The following is a 14,700-nucleotide window of genomic DNA, read 5'->3' as shown; positions in this document are numbered from 1 at the left end:
AGGCAAAGCCTCACGCAGATTTTCAATAACGACGAAAAGGCAAGGAAGGGAAGATACAGCCTCGTACTATCTCGGCGCCAAACCACGAGTCGCCGCTGCGCTAGTCCTCGGAATCCTGCAAAGTTAAGAGGAGGCCGGCGCCAAGATGCGGCGAAGCGATGGTGGCAACTCGTGATCTTTGTTGGCTGGCGATCAGGATGGCGTGGCACGCGCGTCGCTCGTGTCGGCAGGCGCCGGGGCGAGGAGAGGAGAGCGGGCATGCTGCTGGGGCGAGCGTGTTGTCATTATCGCCTTGTTTCTTCCATATACCGTGCCCATAGATAATTGAGTTCAGGCGTCGTAAAGTAGGAGCAGTTGGCAGTATAATACTCGCGCGGTCGGTCCGTCCACTTGGCCTTGGCCGGAGATGCGTTCTGACCCCGACCCGCTCCGTGGGAGCGGTGATGGCACGGGGTGACATCGGCGCGGGAGGAGGGGCGGGGAAGTCGCGCGGTGACGGGACGCGCAGCGTCACGCGCTCGGTGGTAGGCCTCGCTGATGCGGGCGTCGCCCGTCAGCCGTGCCACACGACACGCCCCACCGGCCCACCCCACCCCCACCCGCCTGGCAGTACGCGTCGACTCGATCAAAGCACCCGGCCATCGTCTGCGCCGTGTGACTCGGTGCCGTGCCTGTGCTGATGATGCTCTCCTCCACCTCCTTGTGGCCTGAGGTGGGGGCTGACGCCTGGCTGGCTACGTCTTGTTTGACCGTATCTCCGGAGCAACTGTTCGTGTGGAAGTTCCTGGCCCATAGATAGATTGATAAATAAATTGGGACAGTACTAGTAGTAGTACACTGCGTCCATGCCGGGTTCACTTTGGAGTTGACCAAAGACTAATGGGTGGGGACTGACGACGCCGCCGGACACCGATTAGTTTATGCTTACGAGCAATAATGCAGCTCCTCCTTGGTCACACACGCATCCAATGGGAAGAGCCGTTTAGCTTCTTCCCTTGGACCGGGACCAAAAGAATTCAGACAAACGACTAAACTGCTGCCGCGGCCCGCGGCTTCGTGATGACTATCGCGGCATCTGACTCTGCTTTTTTTTTTGAACAACTCTGACTCTGCAATTGCAACGCAGTTTACAAGATTCCCGCTGTAAACTTTTACATCTACACAGGCCCCGAGGCACCGAGGCTTGATCATGTGAGAATTTCTTTGGGGTAGCAGAACATGGTTTGCTTGCGTCCCCGCGAAATGAGATGCCGCCAAGGAAGCGCCGTACAGGGGCGGCGCTGTGCGGTCAGCAAGCGAGGCTCTTCTGCTTCACCAATGGCGCCACTTAAATGCTTGTCGGCATCCTCCAGCTGTGCGGTGCCACTTGAACTCCACGTGCTACCACGTTGGCATCCTATCGCCCCGCCAGGCACGTGCTACACGTACGCCTTCTGGTATCTTCTCTGCCTAATCTGGCCCTGTGACCCACCACGTTTTTTTTGCCTAACCTGGCCCTGTGGCCCTGTGGACCACCACGTTTATCACTCCAGTCCATCAACAACGTACTGCTATATCCGATCCGATCCATTTGAGGAGTGTGTGCGTGCCACTTGAATCTACGACGCTATCCTACAGATGGTGCAGGGCCAGACGTCGCCATATCCACCACATCACATCGCTACAGTTCAACCATTTAATGCCTGTCTACAATCTAAAAACAGACATGATTTGTTTTCGAAAACAGGCACATGTGAAGAGACTGCATACAAAGGACGTGCTCCCTCTGTAAAGAATTAAACACTTTCAGGGGAGAGGGTGCTGCAGGTACATGATCTCTGGCTGTGTTCAGCAGCCATAGGGATTAATAAAAGAACCCTATAAAACGAGCACAGAACTTCCAAAAATTGATAAAACAAAAATAAATAAATAAAGACAACAGAAATAATCCAGCAACAGGACAGCAAACGACCTAACAATAAACAAAATTTGTTTGTTTTTGTACTGAACTGCATCAACCTAGTTTTTGAATATTTTTGTAAGGACCGAATAAACCGCACTACGGAGCTCCCAGCTGTTTTGCTCATGTCATGCCAGGAAAACAGAGGATACAGATACGTAATTTCATAGGATAGATATATCAACGCATACTACTAAATCCTAACTGTCACGTACAGTAACTGTTCTCAGCACAAAACCGGGTGCCTGGTTTTTAGCCAAGTCCTAGCAACTCTGAGACACGGATACACCATCAATTGAAATTAGACGGTAGTCCCGGCATGAAAGAGAGCTAGGCAGCAAGGCGAACAGAACAACAAGATGCACTGATCTGCAAAACTGCAGGTCATGAACAGGAACATCTTATGGTCTCCTTGACAGATTAAGGCATTGCCTTTCCACATTCCTTGCTTGCACATTTTGCCTTCGTCCCAACAAACACCGCAAAATCCTCATTAATTCCCAACCATGGCACTTTTCTTGTGAGACCCAAGCATGGGATCCAGTACTGAATTACATGTGAGCCACGGTCAGGTCACCGTGCAGCGTCCCGCTGTCTTTTGAAAGATTGTGATGCTGAACTCCCTGGTCCAGAGCTGTTGCGGCCAGGACGCTGCTGCGACTGATTAAATCTACCAGCGGGGGCCCTCGATGACCTAATATGCCCTGAACCACCCCCTGGATGATTAGATGACTTCTGATGATGAGGTGCATTGGGTGGTATGTCCGATAGCAATGACATAAGGAAACCACCAGGCGGAATAAAACCACCTTTCCTTCCCTCAGCTGATCCGCTAGCATCTGCTGAGCTCTGACCTGAACCATGTTTTGTTGCCAAATTACCAGGCAAGCCATCATACGATAGGATACAAGCAATCGCATACATCGTTGCTCCAAGAGCAGGCGGGAGAACATCCTGTGGATGTTTCACCTGTACAAAAACATCCTTTCGTCAGAAAGAAGACAAAGTAACAAACTTCATCATATGCCTCTTGACAGTTTGACAGGAAGGTGACAACATATGATCCACACGCTCTATCCTAAGTGTGATCATTTGTATAGCTATATACTCACTCCATCTGAAAATACTTGTCTACATCTAGATACATCCATTTGTCCGACAAGTATTCCCGGATGGAGTATTTCTTAGCAAAGATTCTGCATTACAAGCAAAATGAGACAAGTATTTTAAACAATTGTACAGACCAGAAGAGGGAAAAGCTGTGCAGAATGGATTGAACATAAGTTTGATAATATGCCTGACAGATGATGCATGAAACTTTATGGAACATCAGATGGAAGCCAGAGCAAATTATAGTGCACTGTTCCCAGATTAAATTAGAAAATGTGATAACAAGATAACTGAATCTTACTTTGAAAAGAATAGCAGATGCTAGGCGTTCTCGTAGGCAGTATATCTGAGCAACATCCAGAGCAGTAGCATCAAATCGGAGCCACCGATCAACAACAACTGAAACAGTGTTGTCGGGAGAAGACATGATCTCTTCCTTTTGTTGTCCCAGAGTGCTTTTTCCCGCTTCATCCCCACTGGAACCTTCATCATCCTCATCACTTACATCATCAGGTGGAGCAACAGCTATTTCTGTAGCAAGCAGAAGTAAAGGATATGATCCAACAACTGAACAGTTCTTTACATACATTCCACCATCACCTCGAGTGATTTCATCAAATACCATTAGTGGATTCCCAGAGGATTTATTAAATGACAAGTTAAAGTTGGAAGAATGCGGGTGTAGTCGAACTTTGGCACCACTTGCTGTTTCCACAACTGCCCTTCTAGCATTTTTGCGAGGAGGGAGCAATCGTCCTACCATTGGGTAAGCGCCAGCCACAAGGACAGCACTAATGATACCTACCAAAGTTGCAAGAAAACCGTCAAATTTAAACATAATAAGGCTGCAAAGCAAGATTTGAAAATGAACATAGAAACCAGTGCATGCATTAAAAATAGCTTTACTACAAACGAAAATGTATGTAATGGATTGCTTCTAAACTAGAACAAGATTGATCTGAAATACAAAACAAAATTCTGTAATGAATTAAACCTGTGATTGGCATAAGTAACAACTTTAAACTCAACAGAACCAGGTAACTAAATCACTTATATACAATAGCACTGACTGCGACATTATTTTATTCAAACTAATGTGTAACCATGGTTTGCATGGTGTAACTACCACGATTTAAAAGGATGTGATGCCTATGTTTGAATAATAAAGAAATTTCTGCAAGATTGTAATTCTTCAAAGTACCAACGCATGCAGCTTTCTACTTAAATAGCCACAGAAACCTCCACACACACTTGAGAGAATGGAAGCTTCTCTTAAGTGGTGAATCAAATGACTTGCTGCATATATAAACATATATATCCTTGTACTTATTGCCACTCATATTGCAAAGCAGGAAAAGGACACAAGGGAACCACATTATATGCAGTGTTTCATAACTCCTATTTTCATAAAAACTTGAGTACCTGGAACTTTAGCATTCAAGCTGCAGGCAGATGTATCAGCAGGAAGAAATCCTCTTTGAGCTAGTTCACTGTGAAGCTGTTTCCTCATACTAGACAACATATTCATGGTGTTTGAAGCTACAAAGTACTTTGAACAAAACAAAGCTTCTTGTCCTTTCTCTTTGGCACACGTCCAACAATCAAATGCTGCTACAACAGCAAGCTGGTCACTATATCCACCATATAATGAAGCAAGCTCAACCTTGGCTGCAGCAGCCCTTTTTCTCTCATCCGGAGCCATAGGAAGGACGAAAGGATCTCTATAGTCTGCTGCACATGCCAATGTCAATGCAGGATCAAGGCAGTTCATCAATATACCAAACAGGAGCATCTTGCTTGTGGATGGATGGACCGGGAGAGAACCTAACTTTTCACCCAAATCTGTCAATTGTTCATTTTGAGTTAAAGCACCAAGATCCTGAAGCACAGTAATAGCATTTTTTACAGTCTCTGTAACTGGAGGATCCAAGGTCTTCTTTAAAAAGTCTGCTATTTTAGAGTTTGGATCAAGCAGTTTGACCTGCACCGCAAAAATCGAAACAACAAACAGTTGTCAGTGATAACAAGATAATCTTGTTGGATCAAGCAGTATAAACTGCACCGCATGTCATTGCTGCCAAGTGTAATACTGAGGAGCATTGTGTTTACTTTAAACATTAGGGACAACAGAAGTATTAGCTAGGAGCCTACGACTGTACCTGCAAACACAGCTCTTCAATAGGCATCCTCTTAATTTCAGGAATTTGGAATTCTGGCAACGAGGCTGCTCGAAATCTAGAGTAAAGATGATAGCAAATTCCTGGCTGACAACGACCGGCACGTCCTTCACGCTGTCTTGCATTAGCTCGAGATACCCAAGAAGTATGAAGTGTAGACACATTATTGTATGGATCATAGCTTTTCTCTTTCATCCTCCCACTATCTAGAACAAATACAATATCATCAATTGTTACTGCGGTCTCCGCTATGTTGGTTGAGAGAATAATTTTACGAACCCCTGCCGGTGCACGTTTGAAAACCTTTTTCTGCTCTGAAGATGGTATCATGGAATGAAGTGACAGTACAAGAAATTTTGAAGAATCCCGAAAGGAAGAAGCAAGTAACCTCTCCCGTGTTTGATTTATATCTTCCCAACCAGGAAGGAAGACTAAGATAGCTCCTTCATTGGAGTCAGTACATATTTTTCTAAGCAACCGTTCTATCAGCACAGTATCAATGTGTTCTGGGTTGATAGTGGCCAAGTATTTCTTAAGCAGCTCGTTTTCTTCAGGTAATTTTGCAGGACTACAATCCATATGTTTCTTAATAACTTCATAAGCCTCTACCTGATTCTCTTGCTGTGCCCAATCTAATGCAGATTTTCCATCATGATCCCGTGCAGAACAATCCACACCAAATGATAAAAGCATACAGACATCCCCAAGCTGACCCTTCCTGGCAAAAACCATCAAAGGTGTCACACCAGTCTCTGAATGTTGGTAGTTGAAGATTTCTGGGTTCTGCTCTATAGAAATAAGCTCAATGAGAAGATCAAATTCATCACTGGCTAAAGCCATGCTAATTGCTTCATCCATTGAGCTTTTGTAATCATCGGTTAGCACACTGTCAAGTCCCAGATCATTTGTTTCAGAATTAAGATGATTATCACCTACAGATTGCAGAATAGAAAGCACATCCTCCAAATAGAAAGTTTTGACCTGTCAAAAATGTAGTTGTCAACAAAGCTTTCAGCTAATTAAAGATCTACAGCCACATAATGCAAATGTAGAGTGTTACTAACCGGATAGGTATGGCCTGGGACTCGAATAACCGGGCATCCATTGAAATATTGTGAAAACCGCTCAGCATCAATCGTTGCACTCATGAGCACCTGTTAATTGCATCAGTGAATTCTTGCGACCAAGGGAACATGCCCGGACAAAATTTAGTATTCGAGATATGGCAATGGTGAGTTGGATTTTCTAAAATCTAGTCAATACTTGAGTTGTACTCCCTCCGTCCGAAAAAGCTTGTCCCTCAAATGGATGTATCTAGCCCCAAGTTAGTACTAGATACATCCATTTGAGAGACAAGCTTGGGACAAGCTTTCTCGGACGGAGGGAGTATATAAAATGGACCTACTTTACCAACGAGAATAATAAATTACAAAGAAGATAATTCTTACCAAATGAAGATGAGGATACATCGGCAGCAGATCTCTACACATAATTGGTCAGGAAATATTATTAGAGGATTACAGTGTGATATTTATGCAACATATGCACAAATTTTGTTACAAAAATACCTCAAGATAGCCAGCATGAAATCAGAAAACCTATCCCTTTCATGGATTTCATCCTGGAGAATCAAAGCGAGTATTAATTCAAATGCAATATAGAACAACACAAAGCCCAATATATACATCTAAAATGATTCCAGTGAAGTATTAATCTAATGAAATGGCTAAGTGCAATATGTGCGCAAGCTGCAGTTCTGCAACAATTTTGCAGGTTCGCTATGAACAATAGAAAGTTCGTACAAATTCACATATTACGAAAAGCCAAACACTGACCAAATTATATCTGAAGCTCACAAACAATCTGTTTCATGGTTAATTTGCAAAGAACTAGCCTTGGGCTAACAAGGAGGCCCCATAGAGATACTCCTTTCTTGATAATACCAAAAAATATAATAATATGTGGTACATGTGGAAGGGTGTAACGGGAGTACTAGTAAAGAGGTAAAATGTTTTGGAAATAGCAAAATCTTTGGTGAAAAGCGAGTTTTTTGCCACTGCTTTTCCCCCACATGATATCATCATCACCACCAACATCTTATACACTAGAAAATACCTTGGCAATCTGTACAGCTTTACCGTTATATTCACTCCGTTCACAAATATAAGATGTTTTGGATATTTCAATATGGACAACGTACGGACTAAAATGAGTGAACGAACACATTAAAACGCGTCTATATACATCCAAATCAGAAAAAAGGTGTAACATCTTATACTCCCTACATCCGGAATTACTTGTAGCTTAAACGGATGTATCTAACACTATCTTAGAGCTAGATACATCCGTTTGAGCAACAAGTAATTCCGGACGGAGGGAGTATTTGTGAACAGAGGGAGTATTTACTAACATTAAACCTTTCCTTGCAGCATCGCATAACAAGAACATGTCACACCTCAAATCACAATTGTGTAACCAAGATATTTGAAAGTTTAAGAACAAAATATTATTACCACAATAATGTGTGTTATCCCCATAATTACATCATCAGCTGCGCGTTGCCTATTTGAACTGTTAGTTACTCTGCCTATCAACACCCTCAAGAGAACACCATTTGTGCAGAAAATGATTGACGAATTCTTCCCTCCCTTCGATTCCAAACGTATCTATAATCAAAATACACAATAGAATAAGACCAAAAAGGGGCCCATATCAACATATATTGCATTTTATTAAAAAGAAAAAATGGATGAGATATATATACATTAAAGAGAAGATTTAAAAATTCCCAAGAAAATAACTACTTGAACGAAAAGGAAATGATGTTCACAAAAGCCCCATTGTTTGGTAAAAAATAGAAGGACCTGGACTTATTTGTGGGGTGAAGTTCTCCGACTTGGCAGTTTAGCAATCAAATGGTCCAAGAAAAAATACATCTGATGACCACAAGGGTAAACTTATCTAAATTCATATTTAAAAGGACTTCCACATTATCAAAAATATCATAAATAGTATAGTTGTATTTGCACTGCAATGTAAATTAACTAGCTGAATGCCCGTGCGTTGCCACAGAACAACAAACTAAGACATACCATATGCATTGAGCATGGGGACCTAATAAAGGAGCGAACGACGGAGAATGGATTGTACACATACTTAAGCAATTCAATCTGACAGCGATTAATCCATCAATATAGCTAGTAGTGTCACTGTTGTTGTATGAGCCAGTGTTCAGCCTGCGTGGGCTTACCTCTAAAACACAACCATGTATTGCGCAATATTGGGCTTGAGCTTGGCGCCCTCTCTTGCTGAGTTCACAAAAAAATCATCCAACGATTACGCTACACGCCTATCTCGCCCGAGTCATTCTGTTCTATACACACCCTCACTTACCACATCACTTCTTGCCTTGAAAAATTAATAATTGGTTTGGCCGATGCCATCACTAGTTTTCATCGGAGCTTTAGTAATAGGGAAGCCCCGTGGCAGTTGCTTCAAGAGTGGTAGCAGGGAAAATATGGGAGTGGGATGGATTGTGGGAGCAGAAAGGAGATGACGGCGACGCAACGCGTGGTGGCCAAGAGGAGGCCGTTGAGGAAGGCGGCTGTGTGGGCGACCACCAGGGACGCGCAAGAGGGATGGTATGTAGGAGCTCCGAGCGAGCATGTTGAATTGAAGTAGGTGTTGGCCATGTGGTCGCTGCCGGCGGACAACACAAACACGCCCTTGGCTAGGATAAAGGAGAGCATGACGTCACCAGCAGCCGGAGGCTACAAAGCATGGATACGGCAGAAACTGCCGTATTGCCATTCTAGTAGGGATACGCATGGATACGCCAGGATACACGAATCCCGAGTATCCCATCTTCTCTGAATAAAAAAAAGAGAAACAAATCGGGATACGGCATAGATACTGTGGGGATACGTTGGGGGACTCAGGAGCCGGCCTCCAGCGACCACAACGCTGCTTAGCTCTCCTCCGACGGATGCTACGCTCGAGCTGGCAACCTCGACGGTCGCTAGCAGGGAAGAAGATCCAGTCAGAGAGGAGAAGACGAGGTGGTTGCAGGCGAGGAAAAAGCTCCGGGCAGGGGGAAAGAAGATTTGGGTGGATTGAAAGGGAATCTGTAGACGAGCAAGAAGGTACAGGCGAGGAGCGGTCGTCTCATCTCCTGCTACAGATCTTGGCGGCTGGGACAGGGAGGAAAGAGGAGCACGGGATAGGGACCAGCTGGAGGAGCACTTGTGTAGGGTTTCCTGGAATTGGGCCTTTGTGGGCTCTGAGTGGAGAGTTACATGGGCTCTGAGTGTAGGGTCGTGTAAAGTGACCATGTGATCCTCAAAAGAAAAAAAAACAATCTTTCATCTAAAAATGAGGCAACATACGTCCAGTACTAAATAACAATCTTTCATCTGAAATTTACTACTATATCTTTATTACACGTTTATTTTTCTAAATACTTATATATCCTGCCGTATCCCCGAATGACTATTTTTGAAAAAAGGCATATCCCGTGTCCCCGTATGCGTATCCCCGTCTTTCCGTCCCCGTGTCCATGCTTCTTAGGCCGGAGGCGAGCGAGGCCATTAGAGGGTCATAGCCAGTCCCAAACATGCCTCTGCCTCTGCCTCTGCCTCCGCGGGAGCGTCCACAACAGGCGAAGCAGATGACGGCGGGGGTCATCGTGGTTCGTCAGGTATGTCAGGTGGGGTGCGCCCAGACCGGCAATTGGCGGGGCTGTGCGATGTGTCTGTTGTGGTGGTAACTGGATCACGTGATGTGTGGGCTACAGTGCAAGGCAGCGATCAGACCGTGCACTGTTTTTTTCCTTCCAAAATCGTGTGCTGGTTTTTCGGTGAGGGAAAAAACGGTGTAACATGAGGAGGGGGTGGGGAGAACGAACAAAGCCAAAATCCATGACCTACAAACACCAACTTCCCTTTAATAGTAGATATGATCAAGTTTAGTCTCAGGGGCAGTCCGAAAACAAACTGGGAGTGCTTTGAAATGGCTACAGTTTAGCAAATTCGATCGACAAATGGATTAAAGTGAAATTCTGAAAAATTAATATACCTTGTACCCAACTGTATCACCAACAGTCTCTCCTCTTTCAACAGAGATTCGTTCGGCAACTGTATAAGACACAGAACATAGCATAATTTACATCAAACCAACAGATAAAGGGCAAAATAATTAGAAGCAATGGCCTATGACATAACTAATAGTAAAATTACCTGACATAGCTGATATCCGCCGCGGTTGAGTACAAATGATCTTACATGATTCACCCTTGCCCCACACATGATCTAAGATATATTGCGGAACCTAAGTAAGAACGGGAAGATAAATGAGATGGAAAAAGAAGGAAAAACACTAGCACAAATCACAATCAAGATTTGTTCTCAACGATTCGTATGCACGAAAACAAATTTGACCTTAACCGGTCTTTTAGTATGGAGATGTTATCATATGAATATGAAGCAAGTCAAACCCAGGAACATGTGAAGCAAGTTTCGATAGACAAAATACATTATCTACGACTAAAGACTGCACTGTATTACATTATGGACATGGATTAGAAGAGACTGTTTTTTAAAGATTATAGGAAACATAACGCATCCTTTGAGTGGCATAAGACCACTCAATTCTACAAAGAGAACTGCAGATATCTAAACTATGAGATACTATTTGCACAAGCACAAAGAGTACATATTGTTGAGACGAGCATAGAACAAGATTGAATTGAAAGAAAATAGGGAATGGACTAGACCAACAAACCAACAATAATAAGTAGAATTTCCGAATTAAATGCGGGAAAGAATCAGAACAACTTAGACCTGGGTAGTTTTACCGCAGCCTGTTTCTCCAGAAATAAGAACCACCTGATAGGAAATACAAGAGGATCAAATTGCATCACCAGATGCCAGGGGGGATGTCCATTTAGCAAAGTATAGTAATGAATCGATCAAATTAAATAAATAGACAGGAAAATGACAAAATAAATATCCACTACTTTTTGTGACAGTTGTTATTATTACTATATAATAACAGAAGCTGTGGTACAAGACACTGGCAGATTCTCAGCAATTCTGGAGTAAAAATATGTAAATTCTAGACTATCTTGATATTAAACCTGCAGCCGATGGGAAAAGACATAACCAGCAACCAACTTGATCCAAGCATCACACTAAAGCTAGTTTGGAGCAACATCTTTCCAAGTTGAATTATCTCTTTCGACAGCCTTGCATATTTAAGTATGATAAAGCTTTGGCACAAAGAACAATACCTGGTGATTTTCTAGGGTAGAAGAAATGTGATCTTTGAAGGATGCAATCGGAAGTTTGGATCTGTCTTCACTGATCTGTATAAATGTGTGCAACTTTCAGCACCAACTTACAAATACCACATATGCCAGGTACAGGGGAAGAATTCTGGGACTGGCAAAATTAAATGGTGAAAAAAGGAACATATCAAGCCAAGAATATACAACCTTCCTCAACTGTCTAGGATCACTTAATTTCGACGTAAGCATCTTGACCTTCTTTGCTATATCATGTTTCTGCATAGCTGGCCTGGAAAAGGCTGTATCTGTCTTCCATCGAATTTTAGCAGCCTTATCGCCAGGATTCTTGACAGCATCACCATTCAATTCAGCATCATCAGGAGGATAGTGTGTAAACAGATCTAACAAAATCTGTCTTGCTTCTTCAGAAAATCCGAGTTTGCTAGGGCCTTCTTCTTTACCAGGCGCCTGTGTGTTTTTAGTTTTGTAAACAGAAAGGCATCGCCGTTCCCCATACCTATAAACACCAGATAAGAAGTAAGTCGATACTGCAAATATAGGTCAGCATGAAGATTGATGAAAGAGAAGACAGATCAAACATAGTTATCGATTAGCACTTCACCGAAAGAAGTCTGCAAAATGCATCCAGTATAGTTAGGAAATAACTCACCCTTTACTCTTTGATATCATGCCCATCTTTTTACACATAGCATGTACTGCAGCCCGCTCTTGATTGGTAAGACTAGGTTCGAATGTGTGCACTGCAAATTAAAAATGTGTAGATTTTACTTCTCTGCTCAGAGTATAACACAGAAAAGAATACCATGCATGCTTCAATAAAGGTCAATACAATAAAATAAACAGAAGATACCAGTAGTAGAGGTGGCAAATAATACGACAAGGAGATCCATAACAGAAAATATGGGGGGCCATGATAAAACTGAAATTGGGTCCAGAACATGAAAAGAACATCAAAACACATGGTGGTCATAACACCCCATAGACCACTAAACTTGGCATGGACACCCTGGTGCAGCAATAAGGTAGCGAGCAACGGCTCTACAGGCGATTAAAAGTATCATGAAGACCATTTAAGCTTCTGCAACTACCTTATTGAAAGCATAACCACGACTTGTATATTTACAACCAACTAATATAAGACCCTGTCACCCAGTTAGGCAATTTTGTGTTACCAGTCTAGTGGGCATACAGTTCTTCAACAATAATTTGGAATGTTTCTCAAAAGAAAAGAAAAATGGGACACTGCAAATCAACCAAAAAGCACTAACAAGTTCCTTTTTTGAGTCAGATGATGTCACCGCATGACCTATGGAAGGCTATTTGGTAGTAGAAAACAGACTAACTTATCCAGAAGGAAACTCTAAAACTAGTATTGGTACAAATAGCACATATGGTGGCGAGAAAGAACACTGATTGAGCATTCACCTTCCTTATGACCGATTAACCACACACTCAGGATAGGCATTGTGGCAGCATTAAACTCTAGATGATAAACGTTTACCATACTTGTAAACACACTCGGGACCAGCAGTGAAGCTAGAAACACTGGTTGCATTGCCATCAAGTACACCACAAAGCTAGCAAAATAAGTCAAAGCTACCCAAAATAACGGCTGCGGAATTAGATTGGCGATACTATGATAAGATGAGCAGCCCTCAATCCTAAGCTCGAAGGCTTGAAACCCTAGCTCCCACTGCCCACGGAGCGTGCCGTATCCGCAGCACAACGGAATCGCACCAAAAACGACGAGAGAGCACGCTGGGCGCCTACGGAAACGGGAACATCCAATGTGATAGGAAGGCGAATGGCGCGAACCTTGGGCGTCGGAGGCGCGGAAGTCCTCGAGCACCGTGGTGATGCGTACGGTCGTCTCCTCGCTCATGGCGGCCAGGGCGGCCTTCGTGAGGGCGTCGGCGTTCGCCTTGGCCCCCTTGGGCCCCTTGGGCCCCTTTCGCCCCATCCCGTCGTCGCGGAGAGGGGGCGGGGGCGGGGGCGGCGCGGCGGCGGCGGCGTTCGGGGCGGCGCGGCGGCCGGTTCGGGTCCCGCTGTGGAGGCTTCCCGCTGCGGTCGCTTTGCCCTTTGTGTGCTGCTGCGGTGGACCGGGCGGAAACCTTCTAGGGCAACGTGCTGGTGGCGGTGCGATCTGTGGGAGGAGCGGGCGGTGGTGCGGGGAGAGGTTTGGATGGACCGATATGCGGGCCATGCTTGTCGGTGAGAACCGGGCCGCGGTGGGTAGAGGCGTGAAGCGGGCCACGTGCCGGGTTGTTCAAAGGCTTTCAAGCAGCCATTGCTGCCAGGCCCCGACTGCTACGTTTTCATGGAAGCGGTGCAGATCTTTACAAGCAACTGCCAGAGTGCCGGTACATCCCCTCAGAGAGAAAAAAAACAGCTGCGAGTACAACACGAGAATATTCGCATGGAACCTGTGCCGTGTGACCGCCGAGTGAGTTCAACTTCCTCCGTTCGGTTTATAAATCCCTCACCAATTTTAAGTCAAATTTCAATCTCAAGATTGACTAATAAATTATGAGTTACTCCCTTCATTTCAAAATAATTGAATTGCTAGCATTGTCCTATGTCAAACTTTATTAAGTTTGACCAAGCCTATAAGAAAATTTATTAGCATCTATAAACCAATTACTTCAGTAGATTCATTATGAAATGTTTTTTACACTCCCTCTATTCATTTTTATAAGGCTTTGTAGATGTTTCAGACAGTGTGCAAAACAACTCAATTTCACTTGTCTGGAACGACTTATAAAAGTGATTGGAGGGAGTATTTTCGATATCGCAGATCTTGATGTTGATTTCTCTATAGATTTGATCATCAAATTTTAAAACGTTTGACTTAGAAAACTCCTACTTTTATCTTATCAAAGTGCACCCACTGGGTGTACCCCTGATACCGCAGTCGACTGTGTGCAGTCGGCTGGGGTCTAAGCGAACTTCTTTAGGTTTTATTCACTCAGAAGTAAACAACTTTTTATCTTATCGACTGATCCGTCTTTTGCCTTCTACAGAAGTCTTGTACTCTTATTTCTAAGTTTGCTGAACTTGAGGAGAAGCAGAGGCAACTCAACCTCGACTTGGAATTAGCCCAGCAGAATCTGAAGAAAGCTCAGGACGAAGCCGCTGGTATGGAAGGTAACTGACTGTCGACTGACTTTCAA

The 14,700-nt window shown here is 43.9% G+C and overlaps 1 protein-coding gene across 2 annotated transcripts; it reads right to left on the bottom strand.

Moving 5' to 3' along the window:
- Window positions 1–1,937: 1,937 nt before the first annotated feature.
- LOC119269121 (DExH-box ATP-dependent RNA helicase DExH6-like) lies at window positions 1,938–13,748 on the bottom strand. 2 transcript variants are annotated; one of them, XM_037550881.1, is made up of 15 exons: window positions 13,346–13,748; window positions 12,180–12,270; window positions 11,717–12,026; window positions 11,513–11,587; window positions 11,064–11,108; window positions 10,461–10,551; window positions 10,300–10,358; window positions 7,740–7,892; window positions 6,795–6,847; window positions 6,675–6,708; window positions 6,291–6,380; window positions 5,209–6,207; window positions 4,472–5,030; window positions 3,351–3,850; window positions 1,938–2,908 (listed from the first exon to the last, which is right to left on the bottom strand). In XM_037550881.1, the coding sequence occupies exons 1-15, from the start codon at window positions 13,731–13,733 to the stop codon at window positions 2,513–2,515; spliced, it is 3,843 nt and encodes a 1,280-aa protein (XP_037406778.1). In that variant the 5' UTR covers window positions 13,734–13,748; the 3' UTR covers window positions 1,938–2,512. The 2 variants fall into 2 exon arrangements, with proteins under 2 accessions (XP_037406778.1, XP_037406779.1); XM_037550882.1 differs by lacking the exon at window positions 7,740–7,892.
- Window positions 13,749–14,700: the final 952 nt, after the last annotated feature.

This window comes from Triticum dicoccoides, chromosome 3A (assembly GCF_002162155.2).
Source record: "Triticum dicoccoides isolate Atlit2015 ecotype Zavitan chromosome 3A, WEW_v2.0, whole genome shotgun sequence".
Taxonomy (NCBI): domain Eukaryota; kingdom Viridiplantae; phylum Streptophyta; class Magnoliopsida; order Poales; family Poaceae; genus Triticum; species Triticum dicoccoides.
The sequence above is the reverse complement of the archived record's forward strand: the minus strand, read 5'-3'. Positions and strand labels throughout refer to the sequence as shown.